This window comes from Malaclemys terrapin, chromosome 1 (assembly GCF_027887155.1).
Source record: "Malaclemys terrapin pileata isolate rMalTer1 chromosome 1, rMalTer1.hap1, whole genome shotgun sequence".
NCBI classification, from domain to species: Eukaryota; Metazoa; Chordata; order Testudines; family Emydidae; genus Malaclemys; species Malaclemys terrapin.
In genome coordinates, this window is record NC_071505.1 from 294,868,555 (window position 1) to 294,890,512 (window position 21,958).

At 41.9% G+C, this 21,958-nt stretch overlaps 1 protein-coding gene across 6 annotated transcripts in view; it reads left to right on the forward strand.

Annotated features, from left to right (window-relative positions):
- The window catches only part of RB1 (RB transcriptional corepressor 1), a 161,066-nt gene that overhangs the window by 27,358 nt on the left and 111,750 nt on the right, over positions 1 to 21,958 (forward strand). For all 6 annotated transcript variants that reach the window (XM_054014743.1, XM_054014715.1, XM_054014722.1 and 3 more), the window contains exons 4-7: positions 1,837 to 1,971; positions 4,986 to 5,024; positions 5,754 to 5,821; positions 8,134 to 8,244. In XM_054014743.1, coding sequence (XP_053870718.1) covers positions 1,837 to 1,971; positions 4,986 to 5,024; positions 5,754 to 5,821; positions 8,134 to 8,244 — 353 coding nt within the window. The remainder of the gene's footprint in view (positions 1 to 1,836; positions 1,972 to 4,985; positions 5,025 to 5,753; positions 5,822 to 8,133; positions 8,245 to 21,958) is intronic.

The window sequence follows — 21,958 nt, forward strand, 5'->3', positions numbered from 1 at the left end:
TTATTTAGATAAACTAAAATTGTTCAGGAACACACATAGGCTATTAATGACATTTGACAGTCAAAGGGCAGCACCCAGGGCCGGCTCCAGGCACCAGCTTCTCAAGCAGGTGCTTGGGGCGGCCGTTCCGGACAGGGGCGGCAGTTCCAGGTATTCAGCGGCAATTCGGCGGAGAGTCCGTCACTCCGCCTGGGAGTGAAGGACCTCCCGCCGAATTGCCGCCACAGATCGCGATCGCGGCTTTTTTTAGATCGCGATCGCGGCTTTTTTTTTTTGGTTTTGGCTGCTTGGGGCGGCCAAAACCCTGGAGCCGGCCCTGGCAGCACCATTCACGTAAAGGTTATTCAGGTGGTTTTTTGACTGCATAAGAACTTATCAGTTAGTGAGGAAAAATTCCCTGACCATACTAGCGCTCATTCCATTAGGACTCAAGCTGCCTTGGCTGCCTGTTTGGGTAGTTTCCATACCTGAGATGAGTAGAACAGCAATGTGGAGCTTGGTCCACACATTTACTGTTCACTATTTCTATTATCAGAGCACCAAAAAGTCCTAGTGCAGACCAGAGGTTTGAATACCATTTCTGTAGGGCTGTCCTGCATGACTAGTTAAAAAAGACTGTCACAGGGTGACTGGCCCCTTTAAGTGGAAGGGGTGTCTAGTGCATGCGTGACTCATCAGCTGCCTCCTAAATATGCTTAAAAGAGGGTACCTGGGCCTAGTAAGTGGGAGAGCAGTTAGCAAGGGTCACTCAGGAAAGGGGCAGGTGAGAGCTGCCTGGTTTAGGCAGGAAAAGGGCAAGTGTGAGGGTTCTCTGGGAGTCAGGAGACTGGAGGAGGTCTGGGGAAAGTTGCAGAGAACTGAAAGCTTTCTGCTGGCCCTCCCTGGAAAGAGGGAGAAATTGCAAGAAATCACTGGAGGAACTAGCTTGCTGGCCTTCCTGAGCCAGAGAGCCATGACCAAAGAAGGCTGGAGAGGGCTTGAAGGCTGAGAGCATCAGAGGGAGAGCCTACTGGCTCTCTGAGCTGGAGAGCTGAAACCATGGGGCCAACGAAAGCTGAAGGCTTGGGTGAGGCATTGTTAATGACCCCAAAACAATACCTGGGAGTGAGGCATGGTGTGGGATGCTGGAGGTGTACTGAGATACAGATCATGGTGAGAGATATTGGGACTGTTTGTTGATGGAATGTTGGCGAGTTGGTTTGCTATGGTTTGTAGCATGGAGTTTGCTTTTGTAATAAATTAACTCTGTAAGGGAGCCTATGTATACTTGGAATGCTTTTGTATATTTTTGGGAACCATTGAAAGGGAAATGGAGGCAGAAGCATAGGTTGTGCTGTGACATGTAATAGGATAGCACTCCAGGCAGGGCTGCCTTCTGATAGACTCCTTATACCCACCTGCAGGTAAATAGGCAACTGTTTGTTAATCACAAAGAGTTGAATCTGTGTGGGCAATCACTCAGAGAGCAGATACTTACCCTACAGTAACACTGGTTCTTAAACTTTGTTCTGGTAACATCATATAGAGAGAATCCACAGGATTCTCATCCACTCTGATGAGAGTCTGTATTTGCGGAGAAACTGAGATAAGGTTGGACCCACTCTGATCTTTATATTCTGGGGAAGAGGGAGCTATGAGGGCATAAAAGGCGCAATCCTGGCCCCATTAGACACTGCTAGCTAAAAAGAACTTTGTGAGCATATGAAAAGTATGTACACCAAACGTGAAATGTGTGTGTACAACACCTCTTAAAGAACCAGTTACTGTAAGGTAATGTTCTTGTTTGTTTTGTTTTAAAGAAACAGATCTCATAATCTCTCATCTGTCTTCTTGCAGTGTGTGCACATGTTTTCGGTTGCTGAGAGAGATGGATGTTAACATGGATACCATAAGCACTAAAGTTGATAGTAATGTATCACGACTGAATAAGAAGTATGATGTATTATCTGCACTATATCACAAGTTTGAAAGGTAAAAATCACAATTTTTTTGTTTGAACTGATGGATTCATTTTTAGCTGACAACATTTATTTTGATTTCTAAAACATATGTACTAGAAGTGCCCATCCTAAACTTTAGGCATATTTCCCAGTATCTTAAAATCAGTTATACAGAAACACTATAATGTTTATACCATAACTATTGTACTGCATTATAAGACCATCCTGTTGTTGCTTCTGTTGTTATTATTTGTACTATGGTAACACCAGGGGCCTCCAGCCTCCTTTTTTAGGCATGGCACAGATAAACTGCCCCTGAAAACCTCACCACCTAAGTAATCTCATTCAGTTCACATCCTATCCTCTCCCCAAATGCCTGAGAAAAATGTTGAGATTTGAGGGTCCTGAGGCAAGGATACAGGGTGTATCATGATAGCCCCAGCATGAGCCAGGCAATTCTGGTGTTAAATTTATCTGATCAACACAGACTCCAGTCACCTTACCCATTCCACCTGACAGTCTCTTAGAACAATGACCCAGCATCTTTACACCTGATAACCTGGTTGCTGTCTGAATTGAGTATACTGAAAGACGCTGTACAGCTGAAGGCTTATGGGAAATGGTCTGTCAGCAGCTCCCTTCCTTGTGTATTAAGGGTATGAGCCATTTTGAGTGCCACAGCTGATCACAAATACAGCAATGTGATATGAGGAAATAGACAGTCTTGCATAACTCTAACCCAAAATTAATTAATTTAAAGCAGTAGCCTTTTCTGAGGCGGAAGGAAAGGAGACACTGAAAGTGAATGGTACAGATTTAAGTCTTCTGTGTAGATTTTTTTTTTTTTAAACCAGATTAAAGATTTTTTTTGCTTTAGAGAACTCTTAGAATTTTGATATTTCTCCAAGGACAGAAATATAGCCAATTTGCTATTCTTGAGTTTATTGGGACAGGGTGAACTCTCCTAGCTCTCAAAGATTTTTGCTCCGTTGAAGTGCTAGTGTGTACCTCATGCCAGTACCTCAAGCTCTCCTTAGAATACTCTTAAATTCCTTTCTGATTGCAGTCTTCAGTGAGAGATACTTCACAGCACTGAGCATCAGTGCAAGAGTGCCACAAGTCTTGTGGCATCGACAGAGTTGCTACAGTGCTAAAGTATTTTTCAGTTTTGTGACATTGAACTGTTACGGTCTCTTGTACCAATGCATCACCAAAAAATGTCTCATGGCTCTAAAGTATCCCTTTAGGATGACTGTGAAGGTGTATTGTATGGATATCGTCAGCCATTGGGGCACAAGCAACCAAACCAAGCATAGAGACAGGGCCACTGAATAGCCATAAGTGATTTCAGTCTTCAGTTCTTGGTGGTCTGCATTTTCATGTTTGTTAGCTGTGAAATTCAAACATACTACTAAGCTGGCTGCCTACAAGTTGGCTTTTATCTCTTGCCCATGGTATACACTGTTCTTGCTCTCCTCCCTCCCTTCCCCCCCCCAATCATATTTCTCCTCCTATGTTAGGCAACTATTCCTTTCATGTAAGGAAATTCTTTTCAGTTGCTTAGCAACACTCCAGCAGGTTTTGCTGCTGCATGTCCTATTGATACTCCCCATTGCCTAAAGGGACATGATTGATTTGCTTTCCTAAATGGGTAATATCAATTCTTTGTTCTTTAAATCTAATCCAGTTTATCATTGCGTTGATGGTCAGTATAGAAGATGGAAAGTCCTAAATATTTTTTCTCAGACCTACCATAGGTAGGGTTGCCAACCATCCTGGTTTGGCCATGAGTGACCCAGGCTTGATCGGGCTTGATCTCCTGGAGGCTACTGAAGCCAATCTGGGAGATTTTAGGCCACTAAAAGTCCGGCCGTGCAGCAGGGTTAAGGCAGGCTCCCTATCTGCCCTGGCTCCGCGCCACTCCCGGAAGCAGTGATATGTCCGGCAATGGCTCCTAGGAGGAGGTGCGGCCAGGGGGTCTCTGCATGCTTTCTCCTGCCCTGAACGCTGACTCCACAGCTCCCATTGGTCAGGAATGGGGAGGTGCGTGGCCTTGGGGAAGGGGCAGGACAGTGCAGGGCAAGGGTGTTTGCGTTTGTGCAATTAAGCAGTTGGCAACCCTAACCATAGGTCTTTTCTGAAGTATAAAAATGTCACTTAATCTGCATATTCCCTTTTTCCTTTTAAATCCTGCCCCTGAATATTTGTCTGGTGTCTTTTCCCACCCATTCCTCTTTTTTTCCCCTCTGACCTTTTTTCTGTAAAATGTTTGGACAGTGACATTATAGAAGAAGAGACTGTGAGGCAGATTAGAAAGATAAAATTTAAAACAGTATTGCCAACCTCAGGCATTCAAAAATTTGAGTTTTTGACTCAATCATGAGGCTTTACAATTATTATTATTATTATTATTAAGGTTTTTGACTTCTGGTTCCTGAGCCTTTAGGTTGCACACTTGGGTCATATTTTTAGTGGTTTCTATTCTCCCCCTCAACCATGAGGGCTAGGGCAACTTATTTTTAAAATGAGAGTTGAGTCTCTTTTAATTGCTTGACTCCAAGAGCCTGTGGTTTTAAGAAGAAATTGATATGGTAAGACTCTTTCAACAGAATCCTGAGATTTTAACATTGATACAATAAAGACTGTGAAACAGTCTCAAGACACATTTCATCCAGTGGTTTGAGAGTGTACTACAGACTCTATTTATTTACAAGACATTGGAAAATAACGTGTATGTAAATCCTGGCTTTCTGGGAAAATATGATGATTACTTAATAGATCACGTTTTTATATTGCTTTATTATGTGAGGTTTGATATAAGCTTTCCAACAAGAGCTGCTCCTTGTAAAACTACTAGTTATAACCAGCCCATTGTGTCTGTTTGTGACACTTGTAAAATAGATTGGCAATGTTCTTTAATTACAATAACTGACATTTTCTGAGGTGGCCTTTGTTTCAGCTAAATACAGCAGAAATACATATTGCTACACATTTGTTTTAGATTGAGAAAGATATGCGAAGTAAGGAACTGAATTTTTTTTCTAGGACTTGTGGACTTATCTACATAATACAACCCAGCAGTCAGTAAGTTTGACTTTTATAATTTATATATATAAAATTTAGGAGGCGATCCAAAACATATGTTAGTATTTTACTTTTCTAACTACTTATTTCTAAAGTGTATACAAAAAACCCATCTATTGATGGCACCAACATGTCATGTGACTAGTTTAGATTGAGCAGGGACTTGGTGAGTTTCAGTGGGAAATGAAGAAATTTGCAGAAGTGATATACTTGGTCAGTGTATTGATGGTGCCACTTGCACCCTGAATATCTCCACCTGCTGGTTTATGGATCAGCATGGAAGAAACTAACAGTGCCAGGATGAGCTTCATAAACATAGTAATAGATGAGAGGAAATATTGTCTGCTCCCAAAATTAGATTGAGTTAATGCTGTGACTGGAGAATAGGACCTTTTTGTCAAAGTCATGAGCAAGAGAAATAATAATAATTTACTAATACTCCCAATAATTTGAGTAAATTATAAACGTTCACTTCCTTCACCCATACATTAATGCTTAGAATTTCTTGAATGGAATAAGAACAGTTAACCTTTCCATTTCAAAATTTGTTTGTAGTTTTAATTCCATTCAGAATGTATTGATACTAATAAACCTTAAAGTGTAGGAAAACTTCCTGTGTTGCCCTAAATGAATGCGTCCACAGACTCAAGTGATTCTCCAGAGACTATATTCAGAATTGTTGTAGAACGGTTGCTGTGAAATTTTTACTACTTTGTTGTCTGTGTATAGGACTTCTGCTGAATTGAGTTTTCCATTGGTTCTGAAAACTTCCTGGATCACTTTTTTGTTGGCGAAAGGTAAATTATGTTTATAGTAGAATTATTTTAATTTCTTTTAATGGAGTGAATTTATAAACTTTTTGTTTGATATCTCCAATACAAGAAGCAAGACCCTGTTTGGCTGTTCTATTAGCTGGTATTATGGACTGGGAAGTTTGAATATGGTATGTGATATCTTTCCTGCCTTTTAGGAGGCTGTTGCTGTTCTGGCCACTTGGATTTAAGGGTGGAATGTGTGGGGTTTTTGTTTTTTAAATAATTGCCCCTATTTCATGGAAATGGCTGCCTAAAAGTGACCAGTATTTTATTTATATATTTTTAAATGGACCTGGAGAAGTTTGTAAAATTGTTTATTCACTGTGGTAAGACTCACTCTGTGAAGGGCTTGGGCCTTAGTTAAGGATAGGAGGCCAACACCATATTGTTATAGCAGTACAATCAGCATCTGAAGCATCTTCTACTCCAGTGGTTCCCAAACTTTAACCTGTGAACCCCTTTCACTAAAATGTCAAGTCTCACGAGAACCCCCTCCTAAAAATGAATATTTCCAGGGACTTTCTCGTTTACCTGAGTATAAATTATAAAAGCAGTGATCTTGGAAATACAAAATTTGTTTTTATGACATGCTTTTTACACACTAATTATTATTACGTGTCCCTGGCCTCTGTTGCCAGAAGCTGGGAATGAGCCTAAGGGAATGGATCACTTGATGGTTACCTGTTCTGTTCATTCCCTCTGGGGCACCTGGCACTAGCCACTCTTGGAAGACAGGATACTGGGATAGATGGACCCTTGGTCTGACCCAGTAGGGTCATTCTTATGTTCTTATTTATCATTACAGTATTTTTATTACATTATGAAAATGGCAACACTCTTCCAAGATCTCACTTTTGTAGCTTGTATCACTTTGAATAAGCCTGTTATAAGACAAGGCTCCTATGTTTCATCAAAGAGTATCAGATATGAAACAGCATGAAGGTATTTAAGAAGCCAACTCAAAGAGTTCCTCCTACACAGGCATTCAGGTCTTGAGCAGTCCAGACAAACAGTGCATGTTAAAACAAAGCTTAAACTTGTTCGTCATCATAATTTTAAAAACAATACTAGCTGCCTATTTAATTTTCAAAACAGCAAAAAATATCCACCTCCCTTTCCATTTCTTATAAGGAGTCTTGAAGTTTAAATCTCCTCAGTGTGATAGAGATGCTTGCTTTGATCTGCTTAGCTCTTGGAAGTCCAGGGGCTCCGGGCTGCTGGCCCTGTGCTGCCCGGGGTCCCTAGGGATAGCTCTCGACGCCATTAGGGAATTTTTTTCCGAGAACCCCCTGTAACATTTCGTGAACCCCCAAGGGTTCTCGAACCCCAGTTTGGGAACCACTATTCTACACTAAAGAATTTATTTTAAAAATCCTCATTGGTCCAGAATTAGTTCATTTGCACCAGCGGGAGTCCTAGTGTATACAAAGCTCCTGTGTTTACAACTGTCAATAAAACCTGCTTAGGAGCAGCTGAAACAATGGCATTTTTGTTTCCTCCTAAAATTCTTGAATATAGCCATAAAGTAAGGCTATGGGAGGTTTTTTGCTTTGCCTTTTTGAGAGTCATGAGGAAGGGGTAAAATTCTACCAGGTATAGGAAGGTCAATAAAAAAGTTCTGTAAGAGGTTTGGAAGTAGATGAGCTCAGTCAAACTGAGGCTGGAAACGAGCCTAGGTGGTAACCTTCTAGTCCTAATGGTAAGGATAACTGTTAAACTGTAGACACCGTGTACTGTTAATTTTTCAAGTGCTGTTAATTCTTCTACTTCTATAACTTGTAAGTATATCACCTATCACAAAGACTGTTTGGACAGCCTGACTAACCTGAGCTTGGAATATAACAATTGCTGTGCTTTTAACTGACTGTATAAATGAAGAGAAGTTAAGTATTTTTTGTAAAACCAAGTTTAAGTAGTAATTGGAGAACAGAAAAGGGGGAAAAATTACATAAATAGAAAATAGTGATGCATGAAGGCGAAGTAGTTGTCTACAGTGTCCTTCTTGAGTAAAAAGTGTGTGTGGGGGAGAAAAAAGTCATGTGCTGGAAAATAAGAACTTCATTCACAGTTTAAGAAAAAAAATATGAATTAGCTATGTATGTTCTTTCCACAGTGATAAATCCTTACAAATCATGCATGGCTAAATACATCAAACTTCAGACATGCTCACATCCTAGGTGACATTTTCTAGAATCCATTAACAGTGGTTTTGAGGTGAAACCTTCTGTCAGGAATAATTTTATTTTAAACTCCAAGCATTGACTCATAAAGTCCTTCTTTTTTTACATTTTCAGGAAAAGTATTGCAAATGGAAGATGACCTGGTGATCTCTTTCCAGTTACTGTTATGTGTCCTTGATTATTTTATCAAACTATCACCACCGGCAATGCTCAAGGAGCCATACAGTAAGGATTTTAATCTTTTGTGTTCAGAAGCTTAAAGTTCATAAAGAAATCAACTTCAGTCTCCTTAGGGTCTTCAGCAGTGCCCACACTGAATGCAATAAATCTTCTGTTCTATCTTAACTTACTTCACAATTGTATTTAAATTGGGTTATTGAATGAAACAGAACATGGCAATATATTTAATGTATTAAAAGTCTTTCATTACTACTATCCCTTCCCTCCCTTTACTGCTTCCCCACCCCCACAGGAGTATTGTAATGGCTTGGTAGTATATCAGCAATACTGCTACCGAATATACAAGGGACTTGAGAAAATGGATTGAAAAGCATTACTTAAATTTTGATTGGGATATTACATAAATGAAAGAAAGGTGGACGATGGCATGATTTTACAAAGCTTTCTTGATGTATAGTAATGTGATAACATCACCTCACTGCAGAATTTTCAACTACGATCCAGTCTAAGAGTATAGGGGACAGAATATGCAGCCATGAAGAGGAGAAGGAAAGAGGGGTGGGTAGATGGAGTAAACGGTGGTTGGAATCGTAACTCAGAATGAAAAGGTGTATACAGAATGTTGCTATATAGGTACTGTTGTTCTTCTTCGAGTGATGGTCCCAATTGTAGTCCACTGAGGTTTTACACATATGCACCATTCATCTATAGCTGGAGAATTTGAAAGTAGTAGTGTCCATTGGTCCGTGCATGCGCCCTTGGCTTTACCTCATGGTTTAGTCTGAGGTGATGGTGGGATGGACAACCGCATCTCCAATTCCTTCTCACCACATTGCATCCAGGTGCAGTCCTTCCCCAGCCTTACCCGAGAAGGCTGGGCTGTCCACCTCTGGAAGCACCTCATGGAAGTTGCCATGAGACCTCATTCTGACCTAGGCTGGACAGCTCCCCGGTACATCAGCCTGAGAGAGAGCTAGGAGTGTGCATCCAGCTACAGAATCTGAGTCTGGCACCGGCAGACCACCACTGTGGATCCCGTGCTGGGGCCTAGTCAGGAGGTAAGGAAGCATGCACATAAGCATGGCAGTAAGTTTTCACCCAAACCTGAGAGAGGGGACACTCCTTCCACGAGTTCCAGTCATGGGGAGGGAGCGTGCTGTAAAACACAAGAAGAGACCGCACAAGCCAGTATCAGGTACTGAACTTCATATCCTGTCAGTATCGGCACCCCATAGATTACAAGAACTGTCGGCTCTGGGGAAAACCACTGCTCTGGTTCCCGGTGAAGAAAGAGTACCCTTAATACCAGGGAGGTCAGGAAAAGTACCAAATACCAAGAAGTATTTGTTCTAGGAAAGCTGAGGTCTCCATGCCTTCTGGAGCCTTCTACTTTTAGGGAGACTATATCTCCCACTCATGACATGCCACAGCTGAGGCACCCCATGCTCCGATGGCCTATATGCTTCCACCAGCTCCAACGGTACTGCTGATGGAACAGGTGTCCAAGTCTTCATCTTCGAAAGAGTCAGATGGGGGCAGGGACTGTCCATCCATTACCACCACTACGAATATCTAAGGAGCCTTCTATATTGTGGCAATATCCCTCCATTCCAGCTGCCACAGAGCCACTGGTTCCCTGTACCATGGGGCCCACCATAACATCCTCCGGCTCTGTCATGCTGGCCTAGATCTCCTGTGTAGAGTGGCAGGAGAGCTTCACATCCCTCTGGAGGAGATCCAAGGCACTCAATGTAAGCTGCTGGACATCTTTCACTCATCAGCACTGAGTAGAGTTACTCTGCCAATTAACAATGTCACCCTCGAGCCAGCTAGAACAGTTTGGCATACACCAGCCACAATACGCCTACTCTCAAGAGGTAGAAAAATGCTACTATGTACCAGTTAAGGGATCTGAGTTTCTTTTCTTGCACCCCCTCCCATCCTCAATTCACTTGTGGGCTAGGTAGCGTCGGAACAGTCCAAACAACAGCGCCCATGCTCCATTTAATCCAATAAGGAGGGCAAGCGGTTGGACCTTTTGGCTCACAAGGTCTTCTCCTCAGCCAGCCTTCAATTCAGGATTTTGAATGATCAGGTATTACTTGCCAAACACAATTTCCTGCATTACAGCGAACTAGAGGACTTTGCTGAAAAACTGCTGCAGCAAGACCGGACCCACTTCTAGGCAATAGAGGAAGGGAAATTGGTAGTAAGGACATCCCTTCAATCAGCTGTGGATGTGGCAGATACTGCATCGCACTCTGTGGCTTCAGGCATAGTCATGCGGAGGGAATTGTGGCTCTGTTCCTCTGGTTTCCTCAGGGAATTGCAAAATACCACTGAAAACCTGCCTTTCAGTGGATCCTATCTGTTTAACCAGAAAACAGATGATTTTTCTCCATGCCCTCAAAGATTAGAGAGCTACACTTTGTACCTTGGGTATTTACACACCTGCTCCCAAGCATAAATTCTACTGTCCACTGCCCGCACAATGTTACAGAACCTCCAGTTTTTCCATTAGAGGCTGTACAAACCACCACAGAAGTGTCAAAAGACTCAAAGATCTTGTTCTCCGGGTCCACCTTCACAATCTTCTTCCTGCCAGATGCAATTCCCATAGAAAAGATCTTTCTGAGGAACTGTAGAGCAGGGTTCTCAACCTTTTTCTTTCTTGGCTCCCCCCCACCCCCCAACATGTTCTAAAAAATCCATGGCCCACCTGTGCCACAGCAACTGTTTTTCTGCATATAAAAGCCAGGGCCCATGTTAGGGGGTAGCAAACAGAGCAATTGCCAGGGGCCCCATGCCACAGGGAGCCCTGCAAAGTTAATTTGCTTAGGCTTCAGCTTCAGCCCCGGGCGGCGGGGCTTAGGCTTTCTGCCCTGGGCCCCAGCCACGGGCGGCGGGGCTTAGGCTTTCTGCCCTGGGCCCCAGCAAGTCTAATGCTGGCCCTGTATGGCTGACCCCCTGAAACCTGTTTGCGGCCCCCCCAGTTGGGCCCCAGACCCCTGGTTGAGAACCACTACTTTAGAGAGCCTCGCTTACTGCCATAGAACCCCCCACTCCTTTCAGGGGTTGCCTAGCACTCTTTCTATCAGATTGGAGTGCAATAACAATGGACAAAGGGGTGCAAAATGTCATCCACGTGGCTATACAATTGAGTTCATCATGCTATCTCATCCACAGCCTATCCACCCTGAGGGATCACTCTCTCAACAACATCCTCACCCTAAAGGTGAATTCCTTACTACAAAGAGGAGCTATATAATGGGTTCCTCTGGAATACCAAGGGATGGGGTTCCTATTCAACTTCCTAATACCCCAAAAGAAAGGTGGATGGAGACCTATTCTGTACCTGTGCCTTCTCAATTGCTTCATCCTCATGCCCAAGTTTCGTATGGTCAAGTTAGCAGCGATCATCCCATCATTAGAAAAAGGCATGTGGTGAACAGCTCTCAGTATGCAAGATGCCCACTTTCAGATAGACTTTCATACAGCCCACGGACAGTACCTGAGGTTCATGGTCAGCTCACACCATTTTCAGTACAGGGTCCTTACATGAGGATTCACCACCACTCCCAGGGTCTTCACCAAGGTTTTCTCAGTCATGGTGGCATACCTCAGGCATTATGGGGTCCTTGTGTTCCCTTATCTTGACAATTGGCTCCTGGCAGCACGATACAGATGCGAAGCCCAAGTTTCAACCTCCATGTAGCTCAGCCTCCTTTCCTCCCTTGGAGTCAGCATCAATGTTGAAAAATCAGCCTTGGACCAAACAACCCATAGACTTTATAGGGGCCTACATTAACTCAGTCACAGCATGAGCCTGCCTACCGATGGACAGGTTCCAGACTCTGCAAGAACTCATAGCCCATGTTGTCAACAATTCTGTCCCAGCCAGGACCTACCTGTCCCTCCTTGGCCACATGGCTTCGTGCATACACGTCACTGCCTTCGCTTGCCTTTACCTTCACTGCTTCCAGATGTGGCTCCAGAAGATTTACTCACCCATGCATCATGCCGTCGACCTCATGTCCTACTCTGGGTACTCCCCTCCACTGGTAGACAGACCCATGACAGGTTTACATAGGGGTTCCCTTTCTCCCATCTTCCCCAGACAAGACGATCGCCAACTCATCCCTCATAGGTTGAGGAGTGCATATGGGCAATCACATGATACAGGGAACATGGACTCCATGGGAATCCAGGATGCACATCAACATTCTGGAACTCAGGGCTATAAGGAAGGCATGCCAAGTATTTCTCCGATTCATCCATTACCATTTTGTTCTTATCATGTTGGACAACAATGTCAATGTTTACTACGTCAACTGTGTACGGACGCAGTCAACCTCTGGAATTGGTGCATCATCCACTAGATTCTCTTATCTGCAGTCTATCTCCCGGGGACACAATGTTATTGCAGACTTGCTCAGCAGACATTTTGTGATCGACCATGAGTGGGAATCCCATGACACTGTGGTACGTGACATCTTTGACCAATGGGGGACTCTGACCAGAGACCTTTTTGTCTCCCCCGTCAACAACAAATGCAAGCACGTGCTGCTGCGGGGTCGGAGGGTGTCTTGATCTCCCTTCTCAGGGCGATGCTCTCATACTCCCCTGGTCAGACCAGATCAACTATGCCTTACCTCTTCCGCTCCTACCATGAGTACACCACAAGATCAGACGAGACAGAGCGACAGTCATCCTGATCACCCCTTGCTAGCCCAGACAATTCTGGCTTCCCAACTTCCTCCGCATGTCTGCCCATCCCCCAGTTTCCATCCCTACTTTCCTCATTCTACTGATGCAGCATAAGATCAGGCAATTCACAAGTGCTTCTTGGAGCATTGTATTTGTATGAACAGCGTCTCTAGAACTGACATGTTCATCAGAGGTGCAAAACATCCTCTCTAGCAGCACGAAAGAGTCCAATAGACATTGTTACCGGGCCAAGTGGAAACACTTTGCTTCCTGGGCCCAACAAAAGGGGCTTTCCCTAGAAGTGGTGGGAATTCCCCTTCTTCTGGACTACCTCCTGTCCTTGAGGGCATTGGGTCTCACACTCAACTCTCTCAAGGTCCACTAAGCATCAGATAGCACTGTCCACCCACCTGTGGAAGAAAATTCCGTCTTTCCACTTCCATTGACTGCTAGGTTTTGGAAAGGCCTCATGAGAATCTCCCCACCCGTCGCTCTCCAGTGGGACCTCAGCCTAGTTCTACCTGCACTAATGTAATCACCCTTTGAACTGCTGGCATTGTGCTCTGTGTCCCTCCTTTTCATGAAAGTCACTTTCCTTTTTCCTGTCACTTTGGCTAGAAGGGTTGGTGAACTTGAGACCATGACTGCGGACCCTCCTTTCACAACTTTCTATAAAGATGAAGTCTTTCTGAGCCTGCATCCCAAATTTTGACCAAAGGTAGTCTCCCAGTTTTGTGTTAATCCATTCGCTTACTTGCTTTCTTTCTGAAGCCTTATTCCTCGGAAAAGGAATGGCAACTCCACTCCCTCGATGTCCATCGGTCCTTGGTCTTGTCTTCTGTAGGTGGAAGGCCAATCAGGAAATTCCCCCTCCCCCAACTGTCATAATAGCGGAAAGAGTTAAAGGGCAGGCAGTCTCCACACAGAAAATCTCCAAGTGGATTTCGGGGTTCATTACACTCTGTTATCAGACCTGCTTGGGATGAAGGCCCATTTCACAAGAGCCCAGGCTTTGACTCTAGCCTCCCTCTGTGTTGTGCCGCTCTGGGACATATATAGAGCAGCCACTTGGAGTTCAGTACACACCTTTTGCTATGCATTGCGCCATGGTGGATGCCTCCTTTTGTGTGGCTGTCCCCTGTTCAACCATTCCATCTTCATCCTCGCAACCTCCTCTGAGTTAGGTAGTGCTTGATAATCACTCAGTGGAATACAATAGGTACCATCACATGAAGAAGAACAGGATGTTGTTTACCTGTAATTGGAGACTCTTTGAGAGGTGCGTTCCCTATCAGTATTCCACTTCCCACCCTCCTTCTCCTCTGCTATGGGTCTGTTGGATATGTGGTGGTGAAGTAATTGGAGATGCAGTTGGTCCACCCCACCCTTTATTACCTCGGACGAAACCATGAGGAGAGGCAGGGGTGCATGTGTGGACCAATGGACACTACTGCTTTCAAATTCTCTGGTTCTGGACATGTGTGCATGCATAAAATACAGATAGGGACCGCACATCTCGAAGAACTTCCAGTTACAGGTAAGTAACCTCCTCTTTCCTTGCTTTGACTTTGAGCTGACTTAAGTCTAACTCTTACGTTAGTAAATGTTCATTCCTGTTGAAAATCATAAACTTCTCTAAACAGTAACTTTTAGTATGTCCTCCTTGTACATTTAAAACTTGGGAAATCTTACTAAGAACACTAAAAGTGGTGTCACAAATAACAGTCTTGTGTAACTTTGGATAGTACTTCATTTTTATGTTGGGTATCTTCCACCAGGGGACACAGATTTTAATGACATATTGAACAAGGGAAAAAGCTGGAGTTAATTGGGTTTTTTCTTTAACAGGACTGGGGAAGGATATCATCAGTAATATGCTTGGCTTTTTTGTCTTGATCCATAACTCATACGGATAACCTGAATTTGTCTGATTATTCATTGATAAATGGATGGATTATTGGTGGTCTTGATGTTGCCCCTACTCCATTTGAACTCTAATGGTCAAAAATACTATTTCTCTCCCTTTTTATTTTAAAATGAGGACAATTTTAACATCCATGTAAATAACTAATGGAGAAAGAATAGCCTTGGGGTTAAGATATGGCTCCCCAAAGCTGATAGGAGTTTAAATTAATCCTTTGTAAAGTGTATTGATGTAGGATAGACACTATACATAGTACTGCCAAGCTCAAACATTCAAAAATCCTGAGTCTGGCCCCAAAAGTTGAGATTTAAAAAAAATCTGCGTTCTGTGCCGCCTTTGAATCTTAAGGGTTGACATTTTCTTTTTTTCTTTTTTTTAAATGCAACTATGAGAACTAGAAACTTGTTTTAATATGAAAGGTGAGATTCTGATATCCCCTGACTCCAGAAGCTGGAGCTTTAAGAAAAATAAATATTGAGTTGACAATATGCAAAATATTACATTAATATTCCAGATGAGTGCCAGCCACGGTTTGCACAGGCACTGCTTAAGCTCTCTCACAAATCTGGCAGATCTTCTCAATCCTGATCAGTAACACAGTGTAGTATTCAAGTCCTGGTGACAGTGGAAAGGCTTTAAATTGTGTTAAATTATTATATGAATAAAACAAAAGGGGACTAAGATGAGACTACCAAAGTAGAACAGCTGGGCAAAAACTTTGAACAGTTACCAATCACCAAACTGACAATTACCAATCTAGAATACCAATTTAAATGTAATTTTATATTTTGTTTTTTAATTTATACTATAATAGTTTATACATTGATATAATGCAACATATAATTATAAAAGTTAATTCAGTAAAGATGAAATATAAACTACTTTGACCTTATTAAAAAAAAAAACATGGTTTTGACCTTAATGAAACAAAAATCTAAAATGTTCTTCTCTGGAAAATTTCAAAAATGTCAGTTTTTTGTTCCAAATTATGTAAAATAAAATAAATTTTAAATATTCCCTTGAATGGAAATTCCAGGTTCTTCTTTGAGCATCCTCTGCATATTCCCACTCTTGGGGTGCGCCGAAGGCTTCAGTGTGTGATCCGGAATTGGAGGTTGAACTGGTTCCTATGATTATGTCAAAGATAGCCTTCTCCCAGCAAAGTTGTTATGCACGAGGTAATGCCAGATTCCCACTGTATCCTTCATGGGAATATGATATCAGCTTGGGGAACTTGGCAGGACTGGTCTATGCCTCCTTGGATGTATTCTTCTCTTTCCCCTTACCAGTCTAGAATGTTGAATTCTCCAGTGCTGGAGCATCTTCCAACGCAATCTGTGGATGTGAATTACAGAATGCCTCTCTCCCCATCCCCATTAGAACAGGACATATTCTTAGAAGAAGATTACCAGGAGGGACCTCCACAGAAGGACTTTCAACATGATGTCACAGAGATACAGAGTGGCTCATCTACTGTGATGATGTCATCAGAAGCAACAGCATCTTCTCCCTCTGAGGATATAATTCAGTTTCATGAATCGGTTGATAGGATGGCATCAACTTAAAAATCGCCATCAGTAGCTTTGGAGACTACTGGCTCTGGGGTCTACTGCCAATGCTAAATTCTCCTTGCCTGTATTAGAATGGCTGTGGCAACTGCAAAATCCTTTGATCCAAACCATCTTTGTGTCAACCAATCTCTAAAAAGGCAGACAAATTATGTCAGATCCCACAGGATGGATTTTATTGTTTTCATGTGTACCCTCAGCCAATCTCATTATAGCTGCAACACAGCAAAAGTCTGGATCAGCTTTTTAACTTTCCACCCCCATTGATAAAGAAGCAAAAAAAAAAAAATGGATTCTCTGGGCAGAAAATTCTTTTCTTCTTCTTAAACATGTGCATAGCTAGCTACTAAGCAGTTATGGATAGATATCAGTTTGTTATGGGAGACAATGTCTGTTACTAAACATTTTACCAGAAGAGCAAAAGAAATTAATATCAGCCCTTGATAGAGGACCAAAACGTGGCCAAACACACTCTTAAGGCATCATCAGATGTTCCTGCTACTGCCTCAAGATCATTGGCATCTGCAATAGCTCTGCAAAGATATATTTGGTTTATGTTTGTTTTCTCTCCCATTGAATACCGGATTTAAAATAGAAGACATACCCTTTGAAGGGGATGATTTACTTAATGCAAAAATGGAGAAGACACTGGGAAAACTGAAAGATGTGATCCACAGCGAGATCTTTAGGGAGGCAGAATTCCTATAGAAGGAGGATGTAAACACCTGTGTTCAGGTATCAGAGGCAATATCCCATCTTCATCTTCCTCTTATCAGAGAAGATAGCTTTAAATATCAAAAATTTTGTAAGCACTTATATACAAATGCAAGAAGTCTAAATACTGATATCTGTGAAGTTGAGTGCCTGGTATTAAATGAGGATATTGATATAATAGGTATCACAGAAACCTGGTGCTGTGTTGATAATCCATGAGACATAGTAATACCAGGGTACAAAATATGTAGGAATGACAGAGTAGGTCGCATTGGTGGGGGAGTGGCACTATATGTGAAAGAAAGCCTAGTCAAATATGAATGAAATCTTAAATGAATCAAACAGTACCATAGACTCCATGGATAGAAATTCCATGTTTCATTAATAAGAGTATAGCAGTAGGATTATGCTACCAACCACGTGACCAGGATGGTGATAGCAATTGTGAAATTCTCAGTAGAGAAGTGAAATGTTCCCAGTCAATATGAAGATAGTTGAAATAACATAAGAACGGCCATACTGGATCAGACCAAAGGTCCATTTAGCCCAGTATCCTGTCTTCTGAGAGTGGCCAATGCTAGGTGCCCCAGAGGGAATGAACAGAACAGGCAATCATCAAGTGATCCATCCCCTGTTGCCCATTCCCAGCTTCTGGCAAACAGAGGCTAGGGACACCATCCCTGCCCATCCTGGCTAATAGGTCTATCAATGGCTATCTTCCATGAATTTATCTAGTTTTTTTTTAACCCTGTTATTGTCTTGGGCTTCACAATGTCCTTTGGCAAGGAGTTCCACAGGTTGACGCTGCATTGTGTGAAGACATACTTCCTTTTGTTAGTTTTAAATCTGTTACCTATTAATTTCATTTGGTGACACCTACTTCTTGTGTTATGAGAGAGAGTAAATAACACTTCCTTATTTACTTTTCCCACACCAGTCATGATTTTATAAACCTCAGTCCTATCCCCTTTAGTCGTCTCTTTTCCAAGCTGAAAAGTCTCAATCGTATTCATCTCTCCTCATACGGAAGCTGTTCCATACCTCTAATAATTTTTGTTGCCCTTTTCTGAACCTTTTCCAATTCCAATATATCTTTTTTGAGATGGGTCGACCTATCTGTATGTAGTATTCAAGATGTGGGCATACCATGGATTTATATAGAGGTAATCTGATATTTTCTGTCTTATTATCTATCCCTTTCTTAATGATTCCCAACATTCTCTTAGCTTTTTTGACTGCTGCTGCACATTGAGTGGATGTTTTCAGACACTATCCACAATGACCCCTAAGATCTCTTTCTTGAGTGGTAACAGCTAATTTAGACCCCATCATTTTGTATGTATAGTTTGGATTATGTTTTCCAATGTGCATTACTGTGCATTTATCAACACTGAATTTCATCTGCCATTTTATTGCCCAGTCACCCAGTTTTGTGAGATCCTTTTGTAGCTCTTCTCAGTCTGCTTTGGACTTAACTATCTTGAGTAGTTTTGTATCATTTGCAAATTTTGCCACCTCACTGTTTACCCCTTTTTCCAGATGACTTATGAATATGTTGAATAGAACTGGTCCCAGAACAGACCCCTGGGTGACACCACTATTTACCTCTCTCCCTTCTGAAAACTGTCCATTTATTCCTACCCTTGGTTTTGTATCTTTTAACCATAATCCCAAATTATTATTGTGTTTTCTGTGTTTGTAGCCAGGATTGGATGCAGAGATGAAATTTTTAGACACCACTAATGACTGCTTCATGGATCAGATAGCCCTGGAACCCTCAAGGGGAGAGGCAATTCTTGACTTAGTCCTTAGTGGCACACAGGATCTGGTCCAAGAGGTGAATATAGCTGAACCTCTTGGTAATAGTGATCATAATGTAAATACCAAAGAAACCCAATACAGTAGTATTTAACTTCAAAAAGGTGAATTACACAAAAATGAGGAGGCTAGTCAAATGGAAATTAAAAGGAACAGTGAAATGCCTACAAGCTACGTGGAAACTATTTAAAAACACCATAATAGAGGATCTAACTAAATGTATATCCCAAATAATAATAATTAATAAAAAAACAGCAAGAGGACCAATGAGTTCTTTGCCTCTGTTTTCACTGCAAAAGATGTGAAGGTGAAACGACAGTGTAGAACAGAATTAACAGATACATAGATGAACACAATTCATTGGGGAAGAGTCAACATGGCTTTTATAAAGGGAAATTGTGGCTCACTAATAGAATTCTTTGAGGATGTCAACAAGCATGTGGACAAGGGTAATCTGGTGGACATAGTGTACTTCGACTTTCAGAAAGCCTTTGACAAGTTCCCTCACAAAAAAAGGCATTAATTGGAGAAGGTCCTCTCATGGATCAGTAATGGGTTAAATGATAGGAAACAAAGGAGAGGAATAAATGGTCAGTTTTCAGAATGCAGAGCGGTAAATAGCAGGGTCCCTCAGAGATCTGTACTGGGACCAGTGCTGTTCAACTTATTCATAAATTATCTGGAAAAGGGGGTAAACAGTGGGGTGGTAAAATTTGCAGACGATACAAAATTACTCAAGATAGTTAAGTCCAAAGTTGACTGCAAAGAGCTACAAAGGGATCTTGCAAAACTGGATTGACCGGGCAACAAAAGTGGCAAATGAAATTCAATGTTGATAAATGTAAAGTAATGCATATTGGGAAAGACAATTCCAACTATACATACAAAACAATGGGATCTAAATTAGCTGTTACCGCTCAAGAAAGAGATCTTGCAGTCATTGTGGACAGATAGTTCTCTGAAAACATTCGCTCAATGTGCAGCAACTGTCAAAGCTAACCATGTTAGGTACCAATAGGAAAGGGAGAGATCTGACAACAGAAAATATCATCATACCTCTATATAAGTCTATGGTACACTCCTACCTTGAATATTGTGTGCCAGTTGCTCCCTCTCAAAAAAGATATATTAGAATTGAAAAAGGTACGGAGAAGGGCAACAAAAATGTTTAAGGGTATAGAACAGCTTCCATATGAGAAGAAATTAAAAAGACTGGGTCTTTGCAGTCTGGAAAAGAGATGAGTAAGGGGGAATATGATAGAGGTCTATAAAATGATGAATAGGGTGGAGAAAATGAATAAGGAAATGTTATTTACTCCTTCATATAACACAATAACCAAGGGTCACCCATTGAAATGAATAGGCAGCAGGTTTAAAACAACCAAAAGGAAGTACTTCTTCACACAACACATAGTCAATATGTGGAACTTGTTGCCAGGGGAGGTTGTGAAGGTTAAAACTATAACTGGGCTCAAAAAAGAATGAGGTAAGTTCATGGAAGATAGGTCCATCAATGGTTATTAGCCAAGATGGTCATGGATGCAAGGCCATGCTGTGTGTGTCCCAAAACCTCTGATTGCTAGAAGCTGGGACTGGATAACCGGGAACGGATCTCTTAATAGTTGCCCTGTTCTGTTAATTCCTTCTGAAGCATCTGGCATTGGCCACTGGTGGAAAACAGGATACTGAGCTAGATGGACCATTGATCTGACCCTGTATGGTTGTTCTTAACAGTATCCTAAACAACAAATATCTTTGCAGACACAAGACAGGTCAAAGAATTCCTCAGTCACATCTTCCTAACTGAATGTCAGGCCACAGGTTTGACATGTTAGTCAACCGTTTCAAACCAATCTTGGAAGATCCCATATATGGTTTTGGAGACTGTCAAAGATTTACAGTGCATGGAAACTAACAGGGTATTACAGATGGGTTTTAGATACAGTAAAGAGAGGCTATACATCAAAGTCCTTCCTCCATACAACTCCCATATCCCCTTTCTTTTCAGGAGGTGCTATTAACAAAGCAAGTACAGGCTCATCTGAGTGCTATAGAACAGGTACCTCTGAACTCCAGAAACAAAGGGTTGTACTTCTGTTACTTTCTAATCCCCAAAGACCTCAGACCAATTTTAGATCTCAGAGCTCTAAACAGATGAATCAGGCAACTTCAGAATGCTGTCTCTGGCTTTAATCATTTTGTCTCTGTCTACTTTAGATAAGTTTGCTGCTCTTGACCTTAAAGGGGCATATTTCCATATCTCTAAGGATATCCCACTGCAAATATCTACCTTTAGCCCTTCATTCAGACCACTTCAATACGGAGTCTTATCTTTTGGCCTCTCCGCTGTGTTCTGAGTTTTTACCGAACGTCTGGCTCCAGTAGCATCTCATCTGAGGAAGCAAGGGTTTTTATCTTCTCTTACTTAGACGATTGACTCCTGAAGGGCCCATCCAAAGAAGAATTAGAAGAAGCCATTGAGGTGACCTGCTTTCCTTTCAAAATCTTAAGCCTTTATAAACAAGGAGAGGTCCCTTTTTCAGTCAGTCTTCAACTCTGTGAAAGAAAAGCTTTTTTTTCTTGAGATTCTTGAAAATAACCATTTCCATACAAATGCTGGGGCTACAGCCCTTTCAACTGTGTTTTCTTATGTTATTGGGCCTCATGGCCTCTACAACATACATAATTCCATGTACCAGGCTCAGAATGAGGCAGCAGCAAAACTGGCTTAAAATAGAGTACCGAATGACATTCGGCTTTCTGAAATGTGGTGGTTACATCCACAGAACATCCTTGGAGAATTGAGGGTGATCCATCTGGCTCTCAAGGTATTTCTTTTGCAAATAAGTAATACTGTTAATCAGGTGGCCTTGGCAAGCCCTGGCACAAATTAAGTACTGGATCTTGATCCAGGTCTGAAGTTCATTTTGACAGTGCAGTACTTCAATCACTATTCAATTAAGATTCTGCTCTCTCCTGTCTTTATTGATGTGTTGCTTGTCAAACTATCACAAGAGTAGGAATATGC